Source organism: Schistocerca piceifrons, chromosome 2 (assembly GCF_021461385.2).
Source record: "Schistocerca piceifrons isolate TAMUIC-IGC-003096 chromosome 2, iqSchPice1.1, whole genome shotgun sequence".
NCBI classification, from domain to species: domain Eukaryota; kingdom Metazoa; phylum Arthropoda; class Insecta; order Orthoptera; family Acrididae; genus Schistocerca; species Schistocerca piceifrons.
Window position 1 is genome coordinate 593710496 of NC_060139.1, and position 26921 is coordinate 593737416.

Here is a 26921-nt window from a genome sequence, read left to right on the forward strand (position 1 = left end):
TATGTTTGTACGATCCTCCTGCGTGAAAGAGTTCTCAAATGCTAAATTTATGATTTCAGCTTTCGTTTTGCTGTGTTCCGTTGCCAGGCCAGACTGATCAGTACGTACGTCATTTACGAAACTAGCAGAGAAGTATTACAATCGAGTTGCTTCTGCCTGCTTCCAATATTAGCTGTGTATGATCGGTAATGACGAATAGCGTAAGGCCTTTTTTTGGCATAATTTGTGGCCTCAACACAACATGGCTGCCTTATTAAGTGCCGTTATCTATATGTTTCGTACATGGAACTGAAATTACGGAACTCAGAAAGAAGTTTCCACATGTACTTTGTGTGTAATTGACACATTCATACTCTGGTTAATTAACGAGCAATAAATCAATAAATAAGACACTTCATATACTGAATTATTTATTTGGGGTTCTGTGTTGTTCACAGTTTCTTCTCTCGAGGAATTTGGAAATAGCTGGTGATGAATGTGCTGCCTTTACGGAATGGTGATGCCGGCGGTACTTGAGATCCAGTCGAGGAAGTAGGTGACCCTGGTGAAGCCGGCCGGGTCTCCGCTCGAACAGCCCTTGCCCGAAATCCAGCTGACGACGGCGATCTGCGTGTAGCTGCCCTGTGAGCCGACCACCAGCGCGCCGCCGCTGTCGCCCTGAAACGTGACCACAGTATAATCTGTGGCTGGTGGGAGCCCCAATCAGGATTTCCCCAACACAGTAAAGTGTCACTCACTCAAGATGTAGCGCTGAAGGTAAACACATACATTCTAAAATCGTACCACCATAAGTTCTTGAAATCGCTTGCCTGGAATGTAACTGCCATTGTGGCGGATATTCGCTATCTGTTCAAAAGCACCCGTACGTGTCCGCCACGCGCCTTTAGGTCGGCTTGAAACTGTGTGGGGACACTTTCAGTCAGGTGTCTGAACGTATGGGGAGGAATGCTAGCCCGAAACTAGAGGAGGTTGTGCTGTAGGACGCTGCAGTTTGAAGTAATGGAAGTCGACCAAAAAGTGTTTCATTGTGTTCAGGTCGGGACTCTGTGCAGGCTAATCCATTTCAGGAATGTTATTGTCCACAATCTATTGCCTCACAGCTGCACCTTTATTATAAGGTAAATTGCCATGCTGAGACATTCATCGTCTGCTAATTGTTCTTCTACTCTATGAAGTACACGATGCTGTAAAATACACTGACGGAAAAATTTTGCAACACCAAGGCGTCCAAAATGATGTCTACTCAAATTTTGAGCTATTCGCATAAGAGCGCCGCTAGTAGCATCACTGTGAGGATACAATCCAGGTTTGCTTTAATTACACGCTGTAATGGTCGTGAGAGTTAGTTGCATTTGAGGCTGAACGTGGTGAGTTGATTGTAGTCAGGTATACCTTTAGGCGATCACCTCACTGAATTTGAACAGGTTCGTATAACTGGGTTGCGATAAGTGGGATGTTCCTTCTGCGGTACTGTAGAAAGACTTGGTAAGAGTGTAGCCACTGTGCATGATTATTGCCAGCGGTGATCACGAGAATGTACAGTCGCGAGAAGAGCGGACTTCGGACGGCCACGTGGCACTACCGGGAGGGAAGACCATCGTCTTCGGCGTATGGCTCTGGCTCATCGTACTGCACATACAGCAGCAAACTGAGCAGCGGTTGGCACCACAGCGACACATTAATTACGTCAAGAACAGCCCCGAGCCAGACGCCTTGTAGCGTGCGTTCCACTGACCACAAACCGCTGCCAGCTCCAGTTAGCAGCAGTCGAGGATAGTTATAGCGCAGTCGTAACTTGCTCTACGAAAGTAGTGAATCAAACTGGCGTCAAGACTTACAGTACGTATATTTCTATGTAGAGAACGTGTTAACTTGTCCCTGCTTTGCTAAACACATTTATATGGATTTCAACAAGGACACTTTATACCAAAGTTAAGTGTAATACAATATTACGCTGAGTGATGGTGTTCACTAGTTCTTTTGATTTCTGTCCCAGAATCCACGCACTGTCCCGACTGGACATGGTACTCTTGGTGGTCAGATTACTCGGTCACTTCAGTTACCGTGTGGAATCAATATCTGTTGCAGTGGAAATGATGGTAGGTACTTACGTTGCAGGTGCTCTGTCCGCTGGAACCGACGGCACAGAGTGTGAAGTCTAAGATGGGACCGCCGAAGTATTGGCTGCACTGCGTGTTGGACATGACGTTCAGTGTCGTGTACTGCAGCGTGTCTGAGCTGGCACCGTCTAGAAACACACAACACGGCCTCGTGTACCCCTAAATGCTTCCATGAGTGACAGCTTCGTTAGACTTGCGGATGTTCAGTTACCAAGAATGTTCTTTATCATGTTACGTTACGGAATTACACAGATAATGTAATGCAACAAGTAGGCCGAACATTAAACAAATTTTATGTATTTTGTATTATATATTTCTCTTCACATACAGAACTTGGTTGTAATCTTTTATTAGGATAACAAGTGCCACAAATATTTGCTTTTATTGAGGCATGTACAGGGTGACAGTTATTGAACTATACGAAAAAAAAGTAAGTTAGTTAGAGACTACTGCAGACACACATTTAATTCAACATGTGAACGTCACTATAAATATTCGGATATAGGTTCGATATGCTTGGCATTATTGGCGATGATGTAGCGCAGACGAATAGCGAAATTCTGCATGACCCGCTGAAGTGTCGGAACATCGACGCTGTCGATGACCTTCTGAATGGCTTTTTTCGTCTCAGCAATAGTTTTGGGGCAATTTATGTATACCTTTTCTTTAATATAGCCATACAAAAAGGAGTCGCATGTGCTCAAGTCCGGAGAATATGACGGCCAATCGAGACTCTTGCCAGTGGTCTCTGGGTACCACAGAGCCAGAAAGCGGACCCCAGAGAGCTCCTCCAGGACATCAAGCACTCTCGTGCTTCGATGGGGTCGAGCTCCGCCTTGCATGAACCACATCTTGTCGAAATCAGAGTCACTTTGGATAATGGGGATGAAATCATCTTCTAAAACCTTCACGTAACGTTCGGTAGTCACCGTGCCATCAACGAATATTGAACCCATTGTATTCTGTGAATGGATATTACACACCACACAGTCACTCGTTGATGTGAAGATACTTATCGATCGCGAAATGCGGATTCTCAGCCCCCAAATGCGTATATTTTGCTCAATGACGAACCCATCCAAATGAAAGTGGGTTTCGTCGCTAAACCAGACTATACGGCGCATACAGCCGTGCAGTTTGAACGTCGCAGCGCGAACCATTGAGAAATTTTATTTCATATAATTCAGTAATTGTCACCCTGTAACATTTCAATGAGAATGGCGAGAAGAATCATAAGTTCAAGGTATGAGGCTTCTTACTGAACTCATAACCGTGAAGATAGGAGTCTGGGTTCGAATACCTGCCTCATATACAATATAAACATGTATCAAATGTTAAATCGTGACTATTCTCCACTGCGCAACGCAATTAAGCCATGACTTTTTCGAAACCTTGTACGTGTCTTCCATTGCGACGCACAAGCTTAAGATTTGACTTAAGGATCACTATAACTTTCTTCTGTGATGGTGTAAAAACGTGGCTCCCTGAGACTTTACCCTCGAGCTGGACGAAGCCTCAAACATCAAGGTGTAGACACAAGGAAAAAAAAGTCCAGAGATCAGAAGTGATTATGATGTATGTGATGTACAGGGCGGATTAATGTCACGTTGGTACCTTATTTCACCATAATTATGCCTAGCACCACCGCGGACCTGTCACAGGATGGGAAGACCGCCACAATCCCTCTTTCCCACATTTCACCCCTTCTTTTGACGCTTCTGCGATAAAAATCAGATTCGCGACGCCCAGCTTTGAAATCGTGTGGTTTTCTTATGGGTGGTCTAGAAAAACATTTGAGACACCCCGCCGCACAGAATCGACAGGAAAATGCCTCAGCGGGTGGCGTAAAGAGCGTCAATGAAACCGCCCTTTCCCTTGGGGCGTTGATTCCTACACATTTCGCGGAAGAAAACGACAGTCACAGTGCGATGAGCGACAGAACATTGTTGTTGACAAACTTTGACACTACTCACACCCCTAAGGACATTGTGGATCTGTATCCTAGTTCAACGCGATCGGACCTCTTTGCAGCGCAGCGCGACCGCCATTTCTGCTCTCGTGTAGGGAGCGTTCAAAACCATTCGACGAAATTTAAACGAGATTCTAAGCAGCAAAAGGTGCTTGTTCTTTTTCAGTCCTCCTGTTTCAGGCTGTCCTGTGGCGTAGTCAGGGGATGGGACGGGGCGGATGGGGGTGGGGACTCCAGCATTGACACATGCTTGAATACAAAGTGTCCCTCTACGATTCACAGTTCGGCAGCATCCTCAGTGCCACTACCGCATCTATACAAACAACTTTAAAAACTTGCCTTTACGGAGATATCCTGCAGAGACCCCTTCAATTCCAGATGTCAGATGACCGCCTGGCGGTTAAAGAATTTACGTATTTAGTTATTTTAGTGTAAGAACTCTCGTATTATGAAAGTACGTCGACTTAAAGCAATGGCACGTTGAAGATCCGTCAAAATAGTGTTGTTTTTGGTAGGATTTTTTATTATTAAATGTCAGTTAATAACATATCGGTGATTAAAGCCTTCAGAAGCCTTAATATAAAATACAAGGTTGCTCACAGTAGAACCTCAGTGTAGCGTAGGTGGTAGGGGCGCCACGTAATGAACCCGTGGGTAGTATGTTCGCGCCCCAAATCCCACTTTTTTGTTTAATTCACCTTCGTGTTTTTCAAAGGTTTGAGACTTTCTTATTAAATTAGTAGGAAATATTTCTGTAGTATTTGATGTTGTGTATATATAAGCGTGCTCTCTCTCAGAAACAGATTTGTTCGATTTTGTGAAGTTTTATAAGCTGATGTCCTAACTGACTGGACATATAATTTTCCTTTTCTTGTTACTACGTATTCGTCAATATTGAAGTTTTCGTTTGCGTATCCTACGGACGAAACAGTACGACTAGCATGTGGACAGGGAGGGAATGTGCATAGGAATTTTACACGCGTCCATTTTCGAAAACAAACTATGTGGATCGTAAGCCAAATAAAGCCGACAACTGCAGCTGTAGTGCACTGAGAGCGTACCGTGTGCTGAAGGCGCTGTGTCTCGTGAGTTCGATTTCCCATCCGCGTCTACGTCAGCGTTAGCTGCCTAGGACGCCGGTTTAAGGGCTGGACTTAAACCTGCTTGAGACACAGAGGTGAGACTCTCAGCCCCAACACAGCTCGTGGCTGTTGCTGCTAGAGAACGCCCCTGTAGATAGACTGGATAGGAGTGAGTGAGGCTTGACCATACAAGCACCCAATGATCAACTGACGAGAAAACGACATCGATGAACGGCTTAGATGGCAGAGTAGGCGGAAGAACCTGTTCTATCAACGGACAGGCACATCTGTCCGCCAAACATCTGCAGAACAATAATAATCATGGTGAAAATAATTTCTGAAAGACCTACCAGGGGTGGTAGCAGCCAACGAGACTCCATTATCGAGCACTCAGGTCTTTGGATTCTGGGGAGCGTGTACCACCATGCAGAATGGAGTCAGAGCTATCTGTAGCCCTTCAAGCAATAAAACTGAGACTAATACTTCAATAAAGATAACCAGGTATAATTTACGTGCTCAGAAGCGTCACTATTTTTGAGCAGTCAGCTTGAAAACACTAGTTCAGTTACTTGCATGCGTGGATACACACAGATTTCGTCACCTTTGACTCTCGGATTTACTGACTGTACTAAGGGAAATCTAGACAAATGATCGGACAAATCTACGACAGCATTCTGTGTTCAAAAACAAATAATGGTCTCCATAACAGCTCTCCGGAGGTAAAATAGTCCTCCTTTTGCATCTCCGGGCGGGGACTACTACGGAGGACGTCGTTATCAACAGAAACAAAACTGGTGTTCTACGGATGGGAGCTTGGAATATCAGATCCCTTAATCGGGCAAGTAGGTTAGAAAAATTAAAAACGGAAATGGATAGGTTAAATTTAGACATAGTGGGAATTAGTGACGTTCGGTGGCAGGAGTAAGACTACTGGTCAGGTGAATACAGGGTTATAAACACAACATCAAATAAGGGTAATGCAGGAGTAGGTTTAACAATGAATAGAAAAGTAGGAGCGCGGGTAAGCTACAACAAACATCGTAATGAACGAATTATTGTAGCAAAGATAGATACGAAGCCCACTCCTACAACAGTAGTACAAGTTCTATGCCAACTAGCTCCGCAGATGACGAAGAGATTGATGAAATTTATGATGAGATAAAATTGGAAATTTGTAGTAAGTTCCCGATGGACCAAACTGCTGAGGTCATCGGTCTCTAGGCTTATACACTACTTCAGATGAGATAAAAGAAATTATTCAGACAGTGAAGGGAGACGATAATTTAGTAGTCATGGGGGACTGGAATTCGATATTAGGAAAAGGAAGAGAAGGAAAAGTAGTATGTGAATATGGAATGGGGGCGAGGAATGAAAGAGGAAGACACCTGGTAGAATTTTGCACAGATCATAACTTAATCATAGCTAACACTCGGTTTAAAAATCATGAAAGAAGGTTGTATACGTGGAAGACGCCTGGAGACACTGGAAGGTTTTCGATAGATTATATAATGGTAAGACATCGATTTAGGAACCAGTTTTTAAATTCAAAGACATTTCCAGGAGCAAACGTGAACTCTGACCACAATCTATTGGTTATGAACTGTAGATTAAAACTGAAGAAACTGCAAAAAAGGAGATGAGACTTGGATAAACTGAAAGAACCAGAGGTTGTGAAGAGTTTCAGAGAGAGCAATAGGGAACGATTAACAAGAACGGTGGAAAGAAATACAGCAGAAGAAGAATGGGTAGCTTCGAGAGATGAAATAGTGAAGGCAGCAGAGGATGAAGTACGTAAAAAGACGAGAGCTAATAGAATTCCTTGGGTAACAGAAGAGATACTGAATTTAATTGATGAAAGGAGGAAATATAAAAATGCAGCAAATGGAACATGCAAAAAGGAATACAAATGTCTAAAAAATGAGAAGGAAGTGCGGAATGGCTAAGCAGGGATGGTTAGAGGACAAATGTAAGGATGTAGAGGCATATATCACTTGGGGTAATATAGATACTGCCTACAGAAAAATTAAAAAGACCTTTGGAGAAAAGAGAACAACTTGTATGAATATCAAGAAACATGGAAACCCAGTTTTAATCAAAGAAGGGAAAGCATAAAGGTGGAAGGAGTATATAGAGATTATACACAACGGCGATTTCCAATATTATGGAAATGGAGGAGGATGTAGATGAAGATGAAATGGGAGATGTGATACTGCGTGAAGAGTTTCACAGAGCACTGAAAGACCCGAGTCGAAACAAGGCCCAGGGAGTAGACAACATTCCATTAGAACTACTGACGGCCTTGGGAGAGCCAGTCCTGACAAAACTCTACCACCTGGTGAGCAAGGTATATGAGACAGGCAAAATACCCTCAGTCTTCAAGAAGAATATAATAACTCCAATCCCAAAGAAAGCAGGTGTTGGAAGATGTGAAAATTACCGAAGTATCAGTTTAATAAGCCACGGCTGCAAAATACTAACACGAATTCTTTACAGACGAATGGAAGAACCGGTAGACGCCGACCTCGGGTAAGATCAGTTTGGATTCTATAGAAGTGTTGGAACACGTGAGGCAATACTGACCCTACGACTTATCTTAGATTACGGAAAGGCAAACCTACGTTTCTAGCAGTTGTAGACTTAGAGAAAGCTTTTGACGATATTGACTGGAATTCTTTCAAGTTCTGAAGGTGGCAGGGGTCAAATACACACGAAAGGGGGGCAGTGGTTGAGAAGGCAGTGAGACAGGGTTGTAGGCTATCCCAGTTGTTATTCAATCTACATATTGAGCAAACAGTAAAGGAAACAAAAGAAAAATTTAGGAATTAAAATCCATGGAGAAGAAATAAAAACTGTGAGGTTTGCCGATGTTATTGTAATTATGTCAGAGAGAGAGCAAAGGACCTTGAAGAGCAGTTGAACGGAATGGACAGTGTCTTGAAAGTAGGATATAAGATGAACATCAACAAAAGCAAAACGAGGATATTGGAATGTAGTCGATTTAAATCAGGTGATGTTGGGGGAATCAGATTAGAAAATGAGACACTTAAAGTAGTAGATGAGTTTTGCTATTTGGACAGCAAAATAACTGATGATGGTCGAAGTAGAGAAGATATAAAATGTAGACTGGTAATGGCAAGGGAAGCGTTTCTAAATAAGAGAAATTTGTTAACATCGAGTGTTGATTTAAGCGTCAGGAAGTCTTTTCTGAAAGTATTTGTATGGAGATTGGCCATGTATGGAAGTGAAACATGGACGACAAATAGTTTAGACAAGAAGAGAATAGAAGCTTTCGAAATGTGGTGCTACAGAAGAATGCTGAAGATTAGATTAGTAGATTACGTAACTAGTGAGGAGGTACTGAACAGAATTGGGGAGATGAGGTATTTGTGGCACAGCTTGACTAGAAGAAGGGATCGGTTGGTAGGACACGTTATAAGACATCAAGGGAGCACCAATTAGTACTGGAAGGAAATGTGGGGGGTAAAAATCGTAGAAGGTGATCAAGAGATGAATACAGTGAGCAGATGCAGAAAGATGTAGGTTGCATTAGTTATTCGGAGATGAAAAAGATGAAAAGGCTTACACAGAATAGAGTAGCATGCAGACTGAAGACCACAACAATAACAACAGATTGTAGCTCCCGTTCTGACAGACTCGCTACTCTAACATCCAAATGTGCGAACAAAAGGTACAGATTGCTCAGTGACAACGCATTCATAAACGAAGACAACCGAAGTAACCCTGAAAGCGTGGATTTGCTTTGGAAACAGGTAGAGAGATAAATACAAGGAACCTCAACAAGGAGTTTTAGTTTCATCGCGCAAACTTGAAAGGAACGTCAGTTTCGGAATGTGACTGGCCACTATCCTGCTCACAATAGAACAAATTTAAATGGCAGAAAACTTATTGACGTTTGTGTTGCGTTTGGTCTTTTACTTGTGTCTAGTGTTTTTTTTACATTTCACGAAAAAGAAAATTCGGCGTTTTCCACAAAAAGATTTTGGTGTGTTTCAACTGGACTACGTCGCAATATCGAAACGCGATGTTAAGGAAATAGAGAATGTAGAAGTGAGGAAAGGAGGCAGTTTTAACCTATCACATCCAGCCTCGTGATGTAGCCGCGTGGTCCAAGGCGTCTTGCCACGGTTTGCGCGGCTCCCCCCGTCGGAGGTTCGAGTCCTCCCTCGGGCATTGGTTTGGTTCAAATGGCTCTGAGCACTATGGGACTCAACATCTGTGGTCGTAAGTCCCCTAGAACTTAGAACTACTTAAACCTAACTAACCTAAGGACATCACACACATCCATGCCCGAGGCAGGATTCGAACCTGCGACCGTAGCAGTCGCGCGGTTCCTGACTGAGCACCTAGAACCGCTAGACCACCGCGGCCGGCTCGGGCATTGGTGTGTGTGTGTGTGTGTGTGTGTTGTCATTAGCGTAAGTCACTTTAAGTTAGATTAAGTAGTGTGTAAGACTAGGGACGATGACCTCAGCAGTTTGGTCCCAAAGGAACTTACCACAAATTTCCAATTTATCACTTACTGACCCGTGTCAGACTTCTATCATTAAATAAGAAAACACTGCCTCAGAATAAAATTATAAGAAACAACGATGAAAAGCTCAGGCTAAGCCAATTTTTAAGATCTGCTACAGCAAAGGAATACAGGCATCTGGCATGATACCTGAAAAAATACGCACCTACAGAAAAGAAAATAGCAGCGTTACAAAGGAGATGTAAACTTGCTTGGTGGACTGAAGACTGTGATAAGGCAGTCTGCCTAATAACAGTGGGTTGTAAAACATTGTACGTTGCCAAAACAAGAGATAAGCTCTCAGAATACGAAGAAGTGCTGAACAGACAGCAAAAATCCTCTGTAAAACCAAAAGTTCAAGAGGGCGATGGGAATGTGTGGCAGTGAATAATTCAGAAAACTTAAAGACGTTGGCTGTGTAATGATCTTGTGGATGTTGCAGTTATTATTAGCGTGCTTTCTAAGAAAAACTCGAGACGAATTCCGCGTAATTCAAGAAACTGTTTTATAGTTTTTTTTACCCAGTTATGTTTCAGTACTTTTGTGCTATCTTCAGTGGATTATTGTTTACTTTCTTGCTGAAAAACTTGTTTCATATTAAACTCTCACGGGAATTATTTGAACTTCTGGTACAAATGTATTTATATTTGTAAAAGGAGCGATTATTAAGTGTCAGTCGTTTTTCATTAGTCTGCATACAGCACAGAGTTGAGACACACACACATCAAAAAATTTTTGTATCATCCCGGTTCCCATAACTTCTGAAGACAAACGTTGACTGTGGATATTGTATCACAGACACAGTCCCTTTGACTGTTCAGAGACGTCGGCAAATCCGCCCAAAAATATAAACAACCATGGATGTGCAGCGCCTATTAGACGGAGGAGGTTCGACAGCCGATAAGCTGCAGTCATTCCACCAGGATGGAGGTAGATGGCTCGTGTTGTCTGCAGTTCTACGATGCCTAGACGGTCAATACCGCGGTTCGATCGCGTCCGCATTGTTACTGTGTGCCAGGAAGGACCCTCAACAAGAGAAGTGTCCAGGCGTCTCAGAGTGAACCAAAGCGATGTTGTTCGGACATGGAGAAGATACAGAGAGACAGGAACTGTCGATGACATGCCTCGCTCAGGCCACCCAAGGACTACTACTGCAGTGGATGACCGCTACCTACCGCTTACGGCGTGGAGGAACCCTGACTGCAACGCCACCATGTTGAATATACTTTTTATGCAGCCAAAGGACCTACTGTTCAGCGAGTGCAGCAAGATGGAGGTTCGCTGCTGTTTTCGGGTGGCATTATGTGGGGCCGACGCTGGTGGTCATGGAAGGCGCCGTAACGGCTGTACAATACGTGATTGCCATCCTCTGACAGATAGTGCAACCATATCGGCAGCATATTGGCGAGGCATTCGTCTTCATGGACGACAGTTCGCGCCCTCATCGTGCACATCTTGTGAATGACTTCCTTCAAGATAACGACATCGCTCGACTAGAGTGGTCAGCATATTCTCCAGACATGAACCCTGTCGGGCCTGCCTGGGATGGATTGAAAATGGTTGTTTATGGACGACGTGAGCCACCAACCACTCTAAGGGATCTACGCCGAATCGCCATTGAGGAGTGGGACAATCTGGGCCAACAGTGCCTTGATGAACTTGTGGATAGTATGCCATAACGAATACAGGCACGCATCAGTGCGAGTGGACGTGCTACTGGGTATTATAGGTATTGGTGTGTACAGAAATTTGGACCACCACCTGTGTAGGTGTCGCTGCATGGTGGTACAACATGCAATTTATGGTTTTCATGAGCAATAACAAGGCAGGAAATGACGCTTATGTTGATCTCTATTCCAATTTTCTGTGCAGGTTCCGGAACTCTTGTAATCGAGGTGATATAAAACTTTTTTTGATGTGTCTATATCACTAGAGACTATATCACTATAGTTCAATTCTTTTATCTTGGCGGCTCGCGCATGCCCGCCCAGACGCGGGAGATTGATGCGTTGCCAGTTGCATACGACGCACGCGCCAAGAGAAGAAGCGCCATAGTATAGCATAGTTGGCAAGCTTACGTTTAGAGGGGAGCGCGCAGTTCATGAAGTAAAGCCACCACGGCCGCATTAACCCTTTCGCTGCTACAGAGACGTGCTCCCAGCATTCCGCGCTGTGCGCGATTTTGTCACTGCACTGCTCGCCTGTGCTGACACATGGTGTTCCGACTGCTTTGACACACTTATAATTCGATTTCACAAAAACTATTTGGCCCAAAAATTAGAGTATTACACATCTTCTTGACTGATACCTTCCCCCCATAAATGACATAATTTTGTTTCGATGTTCAACGCAGTTATTATGCAGCATTAAATATAGTAAACCATTGCACGAAATTTTGAAGAGTTTGCAGAGGTAAAAGTCCATAGAGTATACTTTCCGTATGTCGATTTTAGTTGCCACGATGTTGAGAATGAAATGTGGACAAGATACCTAAATTTCATATAAAATTTATTGTATAACAATATCTCAGTTAATTTAATATTGAGAAGTATTCTGTCTTTCGCGACTGCAACAAAAGTTTTCTTTATACCTTGCACGTTTGGCTTTATTTTAAAGCACTTCAACCAATCAAAAGGAAGTAGACAAAATACATTAAACAAAACTGTGGACTTACAAAAACATTAGGACTTGAATATACCGTCTATCAGTGAAGTGCTGAGCTATGTCAAATATAATTTTTGTGTGTGGCACACACAAACAGCATTTATTTGCTAAAACACGCCGGCCCAGTGTGGCCACGCGGTTAAAGGTGCTTCAATCTGGAACCGCGCGACCGCTACGGTCGCAGGTTCGAATCCTGCCTCGGGCATGGATGTGTGTGATGTCCTTAGGTTAGTTAGGTTTAAGTAGTTCTAAGTTCTAGGGGACTGATGACCTCAGATGTTAAGTCCCATAGTGCTCAGAGCCATTTGAACCATTTTTTTTTTGCTAAAACACTGATCAGCCGACACAAACTTTGAATATTGTGTTACCGCAGCACAAAACTACGAAAGGTGACTTGGCAGTGGAGGAGACAAAATACTGTCCACTGAAGATGTTTCAAAAGAGAGAAACGCGTCTGGTCTAAATAAGTCGTTTATTACAGTTGCAGAAGAGGAATATATTCCAATACCATTGGTAAAACTGCGACTGTGGAACAAAAACAAGAAAGAGGACATGAGTGCCATTGTGTATGTGCCATACCTTTCGTTGATTGAAGTGCTTTAAAATAAAGCCAAACGCGCCCGGTGTAAATAAAACTTTTATTACAGTCGCGAAAGACGGAATATTTATCAATATTACATACGACACCTATGTGGTAATTAAATTAAATGAGATATTGTTATACAGTAAATTTTATATGAAATTTAGGTATTTTGTTCACATTTCAGTCTCAACATTGTGACAACTAAACTCGACCATACGGAAAGTATACGCTATGGACTTTTACCTCTGCAAACTCTTCAAAATTTCGTGCAATGGTTTACTACATTTAATGCTGAACAATAACTTGGTTGAACATCGAAACAAAATTAAGTCATTTATGGGGGGAAGGTATCAGTCAAGAAGATGTGTAAAAATCTAATTTTTGGGCCAAATAGTTTTTGTGAAATCGAATGATATGTGTGTCAAAGCAGTGGGAACACCACGTGTCTGCACAGGCGAGCAGTGCAGTCATGACAAAATCGCGCACAGCGCGGAATGCGGGGAGCACGCGTCTGCAGCAGCGAAAGGGTTAATGAAGAGACAAAGCACTAGAAATTTCAAAAAATTCCATTCAAACGAATAAAATTCGTGAAGTAAGACACTTCGATATTGTTTTTAAATGAAGAAAATATTAAGCACTGCACAAGGTTTGAACTTACGACCTTCCACTACGCAACCCAACGCCTTAACCGTTTCGCTAACGCGGCTCGTCTTACGATGTAAATTTATGAGGGGTCTAACATGGCTCACAAAATAGTGACAAACACTGTTGGTGTGACTATGAATTACTCACACTTCGTCGAAGCACAATAGGGAATAAACAATTACTGCTGTTCTTTATTGCGAAAAAGCGGGTCGTGAGATTGATAGAAACACCTTTCCTTGCTATAGCCTGAATTAGGAGTCTTATTGCTTGTTTGGTTTAATTAATTAATAGAATATGAAGCAATTGGTATAAAGAATGCTTTTTCCAAACTTTCTATAATAGAAAGTCTGCTATCAAGACATTGCTTTTGTTCTATTACGTTATTTATGACTGAACATTTCTAAAACTGACGACACTCGTCCGTGCTCTGCTCTGCAATCGAGATCTGGCAACGTCGTTCTCTGTTCATTGGCTGACTGTGTTTTGTGACGTCAGATGCGCAGAACGAACCTAAACTCGGCCGCCAACATAAATGACGCCCACTTTAGAGACATACTTCTGTTCCAGAGTAGGCAAGGAGACTGCAGTCTCCTAAACGTTTGCGATAACTGAGTATCTTCAATCATAGGAGTTTTCCGACGCAATAATACGTCCACTGAGTAGCCGTATTTATTTTACGGACGTCACTCTGCATCTCCACGGCGCCACAAGTCCACACTTTGCTTATCACTTAGCATCGAGCTAATATAGGGAAGAGTAAATTCACATAATTGCAGTCCCACTAATTCGTCTCTGAGTTTTTCGTTGTCTACGTCAGCTTAGGTAGTGGTTCAAACTAACAAAAGGATTACAATATCGACCTTTGCAGTGTTCTTAACGAACATAACAGGGGACACGTTTTGACCGCTAGTTGTTGTGCCAGTCTTGGATATGGTAAATAGTAGGATTTATAATTGTATATTTGTTAAGATTTCATGGTGTGTGTTTTGCACTTTCATTTTTATTTTATAGTTAAACATTCATTAATAGAATTCTCTTAAACTTGGTTTTGTCCCTATTCTCACTCTGAATACATTAGACAAGGAATAGATACATATGGAAGGGTCAATTAAATTAATTTTTCATGTCAAGAGAACCTCAGTGTTGTCGCGAAAAACAAAGCCAGAGTCAGATAGCTATGAATGCACTACTAATACCACTGATGGCATCTCGCAAAATAACCCAACAAGAGGTCAACTTGTAACAACTTTTCAGAAAGAAAACAAACGACCCACATCTTATACTGCATGCAGTAATATTTTTCTATTATCTCTTCAACGGATGATGAATACAATGTAAGTACTAAGGGCAAAAAGATATTTTGTATGTGATATAACTACAGTTCAAGAATTTTAGGATTTTTTTCTTTATTTGTACTGTGAAACCTTGCTTCTTGTCAAATTTCACGTTTCTAGGTCAACGGGAAGAACCCCTAAGGTTTTGATGAGTGAGTCTACGAGTATTAAATCTATGACACAAATGGCCGCATATTTTGATTTCTTTGACTTGCAAGTTTAAATGTTTTACACCACCGATGGACCGCAGATCTTAGTATGTGACATAGATTTCAACTTGATACATCTATCCGTTCCAGACAAAAATGTGTCTTAGGAATCGGAACGACAGACAGACAGACAGGCAACAAAACGATGCTATAAGGGTTCCGCTTTTACCGACTGATGAATGAAGCCCTAAAAAAGATAGGAAAAAGCATGTCACCCCAGCCAAGGATTACTAGGAGACGTCTTAGTTCCACAGTTTTTTTATCAGGATAATAAGTCATATCGCCCGATGAACCATGGACAATGGCATCGGTGGGGTGGCTTGCATTCCTCATGATATAGACAGCCGTACCGCAGGTGCAACCACAACGGAGGAGTATCTGTTGAGAAACCAGACAGATGTTTGGTTCCTGAAGAGGGGCAGAAGCCTTTTCAATAGTTGCAGGGGCAACAGTCTGGATGATTGACCGATCTGGCATTGTAACATCAACCTAAACGGTCTTGCTGTGCTAGGACTGCGAAAGGCTGTGATATTTCCCGGGCTCATGCAGCTCCGGTAAAATAGTCTAGAGATAAAATAGTCCCTCATTCGGATCTCCGGGCGAGGACTGCTCAGGAGGATGTCACCATCAGGAGAAACAAAACTACCATTATACGGATCGGAGCGTGGAATCTCAGAGCGCTTAATTGGAAACTTTATACAGGGAAATGGATCGGTTCAAGTTAGATATAGTGGGAATTAGTGAAGTTCGGTGACAGGAGGCACAAGAATTCTGGTGCGGTGAATACGGGGTTGTAAATACTAAGACAAATAGGGGTAATGCAGGAGTGGGTTTCACAATGAATAAGATAACAGGAATTCGGCTAAGCTACTATGAACAGCACAGTGAACGCATTATTGTATCCAAGATAGACACGAAGCCCTCACCCACCACTGTAGAACTAGTTTATATCTCAATTAGTTAAGGAGAAGATGAAGAAATTGAAGAAACTTATGACGAGATAAAAGAAGTTATTCAGATAGTTAAAAAAGACGTCAATTTAATAGTGGTGGGGGGACTGGATTTCAAAAGCAGGAAGAGAAGGAAAAATAGCAGGCGAATATGGATTGGGGAAAAGGAATGAAAGAGGATGCCGCTTGGTAGAGTTTTGTACAGGACATAATTTAATCGTCGCTGAAACTTGCTTTCAGAATCACAAAAGAATATTGTTTACGTGGAAGAGACCGGGAATACCGCAAGGTTTCAGATTGATTATGTAGTGACAAGACAAATTTAGGAATCGGGTTTTGATCTGTAATACATTTCCACGGGCAGATGTAGACTCTGACCACAATATATTGGTTACGACCTGTAGATTAAAACTGAAGGTATTGGAAAAAGGTAGGAAATTAAGGAGATGGGACCCGAATAAGTTGAAAGAACCAAAGGTTGCTGAGAGTTTCAGAACGAGCAATAGGCGACGGATGACTAGATCAGGGGAAAGGAATACAGTAGAAGACTAATGGGTAACTTTAAGAGATGAAATAGCAGCAGAGAATCGAATAGCGAAAAAAAACCTAGTGAAATCCATGGGTAACACAAGAGATATTGAATATAATCGATAAAGAAGATAATGTAAAAATACAGCAAAAGCAGAAGGCGAATGGGAATACAAAAGTCTAAAATATCAGATTGACAGAAAGTGAAAAATGGCTAAGCAGGAATGGCTAGAGGACAAATGTAATTATTTTAAGGGCTATTTCATTACGAGAAAAATATATACCGTCTACAGGAAAATTAAAGAGGCCATTAGAGGTAAAGAGAGGCAGCTGTATGAATATCAAGAGCTCAGATGGGAAACCAGTGCTAAGCATAAAAGGGAAAACTGGAAGATTGGTGGGGTACATAGAAGGTCTGTACAAGGGAGATTAACTTGAAGGAAATGTTACAGAAATGGAAGTGGACGTAGTTGAAGATGAGATGGGAGATATGATACTGCGAGAACTTCACACAGCTCTGAAAGATATAAGTCGAAACAAGGCCCCGGGAGTAGACGCTATTCCATCAGAACTTCTGATAGCCTTGGGAGAGTCAGCCATTAAAAAACTCTTCCATCAAGTGTTAAAGATGCATGGTACAGACTTCAAGAAGAATGTAATAATTTGAGAGAAAGCAGTTACTGACAGTTGTGAAAATAACTGAACTATCAGTTTGATGCCATAGCTGCAAAATACTAACATGAATTCTTTACACAATAATGTAAAAACTGGTGGAAACTGGCCTCGGGAAAGACCAGTTTGGATCCCGGAGAAATGTAGGAACACTCGAGGCAATACTGACCATATGACTTACAACAAAGGTTAAGGGAAGACGAACCTACGGTTATAGTATTTGTAGACTTAGACAGAGCTTTTGACGACATTGACTGGAATACTCTCTTTGAAATTCTGAAGGTAGCAGGGATAAAATACTGGGAGCGAAAGGCTATTTACAACAGAAAACACAAGGCAGTAATAAGAGTCTAGGGGCATGAAAGGGTAGCAGTGGTTGAGAAGAGAGTGAGGCAGGTTTTTAGCCTATCCCCGGCGTTATTCAATCCGTATATTGAACGAGCAGTAAACAAAATAAAAGAAAAATTTGGTGTAGGAATTAATATCCAGGCAGAAGAAATAAAAACCATCGGGTATGCCAGTAACATTATAATTCTGTCAGAGACAGCAAATTACTTGGATGAACAGTTGAACGGAGTGGACATTCTCTTGAAAGGAGGATATAAAATGAACATCAAGAAAAGCAAAACAAGGTTAATGAAATGTAGTAGAATTACATCATGTGATGCTAAGGGAATTAGATTAGTAGATGAGTTTTGCTATTTGGGCAGCAAAATAACTGAGGAATGCAGAAGTAGAGAGGATATAAAGTGTAGACTGGAAATGTCAAGAACAGGATTTCTGAAGGAGAGATATTTATTAACATCGGATATAGATTTAAGTATCAGGAAGACTTTTCTGAAAGTATTTTTCGGCAGTGTAGCGATGTGTGGAAATGAATCATGGACGATAAACAGTTCAGACAAAAAAAGAGTAGAAGCTTTCGAAATGTGGCACTACAGAAGATTATTGGATATTATATGGGTAGATAACGTAACTAATGAGGAGGTCCAGAATGAGATTTTCACTCTGCAGTGGAGTGTGCGATGATATGAAACATCCTGGCAGATTAAAACTGTGTGCCGGACCGAGACTCAAACTCGGGACCTTTGCCTTTCACGGGCAAGTGCTCTACCAACTGAGCTAGTTGGTAGAGCACTTGCTAGTTCTGAAAGGTTCGCAAGAGAGCTTCTGTAAAGTTTGGAAGGTAGTAGACGAGGTACTGGCAGAAGTAAGGCTGTGAGGACGGGGCGTGAGCCGTGCTTGGGTAGCTCAGTTGGTAGAGCACTTGCCTGCGAAAGGCAAAGATCCCGAGTTGTCTCGGACCGGCACACAGTTTTAATCTGCCAAGAAGTTTCAATGAGAAGGTGCTGAATATAACTGGGGACACAAAGAATTTTTGGCACAACTTGACCAAAAGAAGGAATCGGTTGATACGACACGTTCTGAGACATCAAGGGATCACCAATTTAGCATTGGAGGATAAAAATCGTAGAAATACAGTAAGCAGATTCAGAAGGATGTATGTTGCAGCAGTTATTCGGAGATGAAGATACTTGCACAGTAGCATGGAGAGCTGCATCAAACCAGTGTTGCCACTGAAGACTACAACAACAATAAGTCACCTTTAATGGAATTTTCTCGAAGCGTTTCGAAGTTAAGCATTCGATGTCAATTTCGGCTAGTGCTACCTCTACCTCTAGGAGTCAACTATCACTGGAAATGTCACAATTCGGAAATCCCGAAAGCTATGGACTAGATACTAATATAGCAACTTTTTTTTTAGCTAATGCAGTGAGCGCTTAGCTACGATCTACTCTCTTCTGCAAGAAGGCCTTATCAACAAGGTTGAGGTTACGGATATGAAAGTAGGATGGTTGCAGGTACTAGTAGATGGGAACAATGGCAGGAGGGTGTCCACAGTGAGGAAATCAAAGAAAAACTGGGAATGAACTCTATAGATGTAGCAGTCAGGGCGAACAGGCTTAGATGGTGGGGTCATGTTACACGCATGGGAGAAGCAAGGTTACCCAAGAGACTCGTGGGTTCAGCAGTAGAGGGTAGGAGGAGTCGGGGCAGACCAAGGAGAAGGTACCTGGATTCGGTTAAGAATGATTTTGAAGTAATAGGTTTAACATCAGAAGAGGCACCAATGTTAGCACTGAATAGGGGATAATGGAGGAATTTTATAAGGGGGGCTATGCTCCAGACTGAACGCTGAAAGGCATAATCAGTCTTAAATGATGATGATGATTTTTTTTGTTTCGTTCCCTTAACCAACTGACTCTACCCTAGGGGTGTCTTACCCCACAGCAAATTCTCCTAAATGATAAATCACATTTAGCAAATCTGGTTCGAACTTTTTACAGACGATCCAGTGCTAAGCATGTGTCTTCATATTCAGACGGTAGTTGTCCTGTTGTACTAACTCATATGTATCAAGTCTATAAAGCACTGCAGGCCTTCCAGAGCTATGCTCGAACAGGATACATACGCAATATGTAAAGTATCTCGTAGGACAAGACTGTCATCCACGAACCTCATAAATGACACCTTTATATTCTTAATATCATCTTGAATAGAGGTTCGTCTTTCCCTCATACCACAAAAAAGTTATGCTGCAATGTTAATGAACTGTAGCTCTCTTTTACAAACTATTTAACTTCAGTTTGCTTTATTCGGTTTCGATAGATATTGTACTTAAGCGTCTCTCCTGTATTACATTTGGTTATCTACATGATTCTGAATATCTTATTCCAGCTTTCACATACGACGATTTTTTGAAGATGGATATTCAAATGTAAATTTCGAATAGCTCGTGACTATCTATCACTACCTGATGAGTATTCTTTTCTATTCTTCTCTGGATGCATCCAGTCAGCAACTTATGAAATTGCCGTGCCTTGTTGATCATGTGGTAGCTCTTAGCGTTATCTGATTTTAATTTCTGTCGCAGTATGATTACATTGCTTTCCTGGAAGCCTGGCGGCGCTTTTCATATCTCATACCCCACTGATTTTAGTGATCCAGAAGATTCTTCCATGAAACCGTTGCGTTGAGGGCATTACTCAGTTTATATAAAGTTTACTCAGATCGTGCAAAATTTGACGTATTGTATGACATGAGACAACCTATACAATAAATGTAGACTCACATGTTGAAACGTATTACCGCTAACTACATTCGATTCCCCTACACCAACTTTCAGGATGAGACGGAATCAATAAAAAGTTTAAAAAGTAGTCACCACCCACGTAGAACGCGTGTACTTACTGTCGGTAGTGCGGCCCCAGCCGCTGACCGTAGCGATCTGGCCTTCGAAGCTGTTGCTCGCCTGTGAGCGAGAAGGCAGGTTCACCAGCGCGATGTAATCTGTAAAAATAGAAACATATATTTTTATATTTCTCATTATCTCCCTGGAATAATCAAGACGTAGGACTCTCTTGAAGAATGAAGTCACAGAAGCAATGAAAATACTCTCTTAACTACGATTCTAGTAATCAAGATACATTAACTGTGAACACATATGGACGCATTTAGTACGTAAATGAACGGACGTCTCTATAACGTAGTTGATTACGATGACTTAGAAAATATGAGCACTCGACCTTCAGTTTCTGAGAAGCAAGGTGTTCTTATCGGTAAAATTAAGGCAGTTACGTGCGAACCATCGTGTGCGGTCCCTATCTGTTTGTAGAGAACTGCTTTTGCCGAAAATTTACCACGGCATTTACTCAGATATTACCAGTGAATCACAGAACATTATCAACAAAGACAAACGATGCCCGCAATGGACACTCGTATTGGTATTTCTAATTACAGATCTTACTGCTAAAAAACAACATAAATATTTCGTTCATATAAGTAGCTTCATGTTTAGAGAAATTTTGTATAAATGACTTGGCTCAGACAAATAATGCAAAAATCTACGCATGGAAAAGCATTCCAACAAGCAAGAAATTAAGCTAAAAATGGCCGTGGAGGAATTATTCAAAAAGGGAAGCCGAAACTAATTTTACTGTTAAATTATATTGAAAATAAGCCAATTAAATAGGCTGAAATATACATTATGCTCTCTATAAGTGTAGGTAATAATTATCAGAAGATGATGAATGAGAAATCCACGATAATTGTGTTATATTCCACAAGATTTATTATTATACAAATCGATTCTCGGCTGTTACTCTACTGTCAGGTACATGCGTAAATACGAGTGGTTGTGAAATTATTGCAAGGTCAAATATTTGAAGTGTGGTGTATCTAGCGAATATCTAAGTTTGTTTTGAAATATGACAGTTGGTAATATGTGATTTAGGACCAAAGCCAGAGCAGTTTTTCAGTAAAATGCGATGTAAGACTATTTAACTTAGGTTAAATATGTGACAAATTAAATGATAACCTACATGAAAAATTATAACAATTGTTCTAGTTGCACAAAATATATATTCATAATTACTTTAGGCTTCAGAATACGTTTCGTTAAATACTGCCATCTGAGAGCAAGTAATGGTACCCCTGCAACGTTTTGTCTCATCCCACTCCATTGATCGTAGACAAGCAGCAGTCGCACTAGGGAATTCTTGTCCTATGTGTAGGCTGCCATTAACACGACAGTTTTGGAGTGGTGTCGTGACCGGGTATCATGGACTGCTGATGAATGACGCCTCATTATGTTCAGCGTCGCATTGTGGCCATCCACTACCCAAGACAACCATTGCCGGTGAGTATGATTTTGACCTGGGCAGGGGACCCATTCTTCCAACATACTGGGGAACAAAGTGGTTTTACTTCTGGCGTCATGATGTGGGGAGCAATTGCCTATGATTTCAGGACACATTTGGTAGTGATCGAGCAAACTCTGGCGGCAGAACGGTACGCCACGGACATGTGTTACCGCTCATGTGACCTTATCGTGATACCATTTCTTGCAACAGGACAATACTAGTCCACACATAGCCCATATCTCTATGAACTATCTCTGTGATGTTGGGGTACTCCCGCGACAACCAATATCCCCAGATCTTCCCCCGATAGAACAAGTATGAGACCAGCTCGGACGTCCTCTCCGACCCAGTGGATATCAAGGACGAGTTACACTATGTGATCAAAAGTATCCGGACACCCCCAAAAACACACGTTTTTCATATTATGTGCATTGTACTGCCACATACTGCCAGGTACTCCATATGAGCTACCTCAGTAGACATTAGACATCGTGATAGAGCAGAATGGGGCGCTCTGCGGAACACGGACTTCGAACGTGGTCAGGTGATTGGATGTCACTTGTGTTATACGTCTGCACCCGAGATTTCCACACTCCTTAACATCCCTAGGTCCACTGTTTCCGATGTGATAGTGAAGTGGAAACGTCAAGGGACACGTACAGCACAAAAGCGAACAGCTCGACCTCGTCTGCTGACTGACTGAGACCGCCGACAGTTGAAGAGGATCGTAACGTGTAATAGGCAGACCATACACAGAAATTCCAAACTGCTTTAGGATCCACTGCAAGTACTATGACAGTTAGGCGAGAGGCGAGAAAACTTGGATTTCATGGTCGAGCGGCTGTTCATAAGCCACACATCACGCCGGTAAATGCCAAACGACGCCTCACTTGGTGTAAAGAGCGTAAACATTGGACGGCTGAACAGTGAAAAAATGTGTAGAGTGACGAATCACGGTACACAATGTGGCGATCCTATGGCACGGTGTGGGTATGGCGAATGCCCGGTGAACGTCGTGTACCAGCGTGTGTAGTGTCAACAGTAAAATTTGGAGGCGGTTGTATTAAGGTGTGGTAGTGTTTTTCATGGAGGGGGCTTGCACCCCTTGTTGTTTTGCTTGTCACTATCACAACACAGGGCGACATTGATGTTTTAAGCACCTTCTTGCTTCCCACTGTTGAAGAGCAATTCGGGGAAGGCGATTGCGTCTATCAATACGATCGAGCACCTGTTCACAATGCACAGCCTGTGGCAGAGTGGTTACACGACAATAACATCCCTGTAATGGACAGGCCTGCACAGGGTCCTGACCTTTGGGATGTTTGGGAACGCCGACTTCGTGCCAGGCCACACCGACCGACATCGATACCTCTACTCAGTGCAGCACACCGTGAGGAATGGGCTGCCATTCGCGAAGAAATCCTCCAGCACCTGACTGAACGTATGCCAGCGAGAGTGAAAGCTGTCATCAAGGTTAAGAGTGGGCCAGCACCATACTAAATTCCAGCATTACCGATGGAGGGCGCCATGAACTTTTAAGTCATTTTCAGCCAGGTGTTCGGGTACGTTTGATCACGTAGTGTACATCAGTTATGGGGCAGCTTACCCCAGGGGAAGATACAACGGCTTCCCAAATGAATGAGAGCGTGCAACCTGACCAGGGTGGGTGCAGCGTCATACTGTTACGTAGCCTCGTACTTTTTCACTATTTTGTAATCACCGAAATAACGTCACAGACTCTCTCGATCTGTGAAGTTTCATTTCGTTTGCTGCTCTCCTTCCGGGTGCTTCACCTTTTCTTGTCAGGCAGTGTAATAAATACTATAGAATATCACATCAGTGTAGTGCATTATTTCATTTATAATGTGTAGAATTGTCGTGTCTTGATACAGGATAGAGGGAAGGCCGGGAGTTTAAGGTCAGTCTGCAATTTCCGAACGAATGCAGTAAGACAAATTCCCAGTGAAGGCAGGTTGATGCCTTGGATCAGCGCCAAACACTATCGCAGGGCATCTACGAGAGACGCTTGTTTTGGAGCTCGACAGTATACTTGCAGCGGGAGACTCATGGAATTCAAGGGTCTTATTAGCACTATTTATTTAACGATTATACTAACTACTACATCGAAGACTAATTCTAAAGATTAGAAAAAGCAAAGGAGGAATTTATTTGCACAACAGAAGGAGGGGTGATGCTAACGCAACTAGGGAACACAAGCAGCATGGCAAGTATAAACTTGAGAGCAGCACTCCAAGTGAAAGAAACAAGACATGTCGGAGCTTATCGGGGTTGGGAACGAAGTTTTTCGCTACGGCACTTATATGTAAAACATTCTAGGTATTCTTGTCGTGTCAGACGTGTCTTGACGCGGCAAGAAAACCGACAATGTTTTACTTATCGGGGTTGGACACGAGCGGCACGGAGCGATTTCAATGAGAACTCTCTCTTAATACAAAAACGTAGGTTTTTAAAGAATCGTAGAGGAGCATTATTTCTACCTTCCTATAGTCAACTTGCCAATCCACTGGCACTTAACAAGCTTTGGCCAATCTGGCGAGCTCCAGGACGCCTCTGGCCAACCACATTTAGATTCCTCCCCTACTCCTACACGATAGGTAGGAGGAGGAACAGAGAGGGAGAGGGTTTTAAGGGCGCACGACGGCAAGATCTTCAGCACCCACTCAGTAACGGATTGAGACGGGTGTCAAGAAAAGACTCAGGACAATAAGATTAAACAGAACGTAAGACACAGGAAACAACCTTGTAAAACTTTGTGCCTACCCACACCGAAGCGTGGGACGAAGCGTGCCGCCAGCAGTAAAACATGGACAACTCAGGAAGAAAGTGGTAGAGGGAGCTAAAGCAATATAGCAGATGGTAGTGGCTGGCTGACCGCAAGGAGAAGGGGAGGAGCCAGCCATTGTGCAATACACTAAAACCTCCAGCCTAAAAGTTTAGGCCAGAGACAAGACACATTGCAGAATTTTAAAACCCTAGACACACACGTGTCATCATTAGCTAAAACACAGGGCAGATCCCCATCAACTTGTGCTTCTGCCCTTGCATCAGGGTATAAAATGCAGTCTGTTAAAATGTGCTGGACAGAGATGTGAACGCCACAAGCATCACAAATCGGGGGATCCTCCCGCCGTAATAGAAAGCTATGTGTGAGAGGACAGTACCCAATCCGAAGACGGGTGAGGATCACTTCTTCCCGCCTGAGCACCCGGCAGGAGGTATGCCACGGCCGAGTTGTTGACTTCACCAACCGCAGTTTATTGGCTGTCACCGCCAGCCATTCTTCCTCCCACAACTCCATGCACTTCTTGTGGAGTGCAGAAATGACAGACTGCAAGGGAATAGGACACTGGACCACATCCTGCTCTCTGCAGGCCTCCTTGGCAGCCCGATCGGCCTGTTCATTGCCCCATATTCCTACATGGCCTGGTACCCACAGAAGGACACCTCCTTACCCCGCCGTTGGAGCAAGTACAGCTGGTCATACATCAGCTGGACCATCTCCTCAGTTGGGTACAGATTCTGCAATGATTGTAAGGCACTAAGAGAATCGGAACAGAGGAGAAATCGATTGCCCCGAACACGATTCATCCGCTCCAGTGCCTTCAGGATAGCGTGGAGCTCCGCTTCGGAAACGGTATATTCATCAGGGAGGCGAATCCGGGTAACATGACCAGGGAACACTACAGAACAGCCAATGAAATTCTCCTGTTTGGAGCCATCAGTGTAAACGACGGTAAAACCGTGACGCGCATCTAAAATGTTAAAAAACTGAGATGGGAATGTAAAATCTAGTGTACTATCATTCTTAAAATTAGTCAAATCTAAAGTTTGGGTCTCCAGAGGAGCAAAGATGGAAATCTGCTCCAACCGCGACGGAAAACATGAAGACCAGCCGTATCCATCGCAGAGAGGCAATCCTGTGTGCGAATCCCATAGGGCCGCGTCGCTCGTTGCCGGTTATGAAATAGCGGTGCCAGAGGAAGCTGAGCAACGGTATGGTATGCAGGTGTGTATGGTGTGGACAATGAAGTGGCGGTTCACCAGCCTCTGCACAGAGCCTTGATATGGGGCTTGTTCTGAATGCCCCAGTGGCCAACCGAAGCCCTTCATGGTGCACAACGTCCAACATCTTTAAGTAAGAAGTCCTCGCAGACCCATACACCGTGCACCTATAATCGAGCCGAGATAGCACAAATGCCCTGTAAAACTGGAGCTCCGGCCGGAGTGGCTGAGCCGTTCTAGGCGCTTCAGTCTGGAGCCGCACGACCGCTACTGTCGCAGGTTCGAATGCTGCCCCGGGCATGGATGTGTGTGATGTCCTTAGGTTAGTTAGGTTTAAGTACTTCTAAGTTCTAGGGGACTGATGACCTCAGAAGTTAAGTCCCATAGTGCTCAGAGCCATTTGAACCATTTTTAAAACTGGAGCAGACAAGTCCTGTCGGCTCCCCACGTACTGTGGCTAAGACATTTTAAAACACTTAAAGCCGTAAGTGACCGTAGTTTCAGGTCTTTAAGATGGGGTAACCATGTAAGCTTCGAGTCAAAAATGTGCCCCAGAAATCTCACTGTGTCTTTAAAAGCAAGGACAGTGTCCCTTATCCTCAACTCAGGAAAGGTTAAAATCGAACAAGAACGGTGAAAAATAACATACACGGACTACTTGGTGGAAAACTTAAAACCACTCGTCTGCGTCCAGTCATCTAAACGTCTAAGCGTAAGTTGCAACTGACGCGTTGTCGTTGCAAGGCTTGAAGAAGAGCAAAACAAAGAGAAATCATTCACAAACAAGGAACACTGGACAGGACTTTTCACTATGGAGGTAATGCTATTAATAGCGATGGCAAAGAGAGTCACACTTAAAACGCTACCCTGAGGGACACCGTTCTCCTGCTCAAAGCGGTCAGACAGGA

The 26921-nt window shown here is 42.9% G+C and overlaps 1 protein-coding gene across 1 annotated transcript in view; it reads right to left on the bottom strand.

Moving 5' to 3' along the window:
- Positions 1–486: 486 nt before the first annotated feature.
- Positions 487–26921, bottom strand: part of LOC124775623 (brachyurin-like) — a 51865-nt gene continuing 25430 nt past the window's right edge. Inside the window, exons 4-6 of the mRNA XM_047250452.1 lie at positions 20540–20638; positions 2112–2248; positions 487–657 (exon numbers count right to left, since the gene is read on the bottom strand). Of these exons, the coding sequence (XP_047106408.1) occupies positions 487–657; positions 2112–2248; positions 20540–20638 (407 nt within the window). The remainder of the gene's footprint in view (positions 658–2111; positions 2249–20539; positions 20639–26921) is intronic.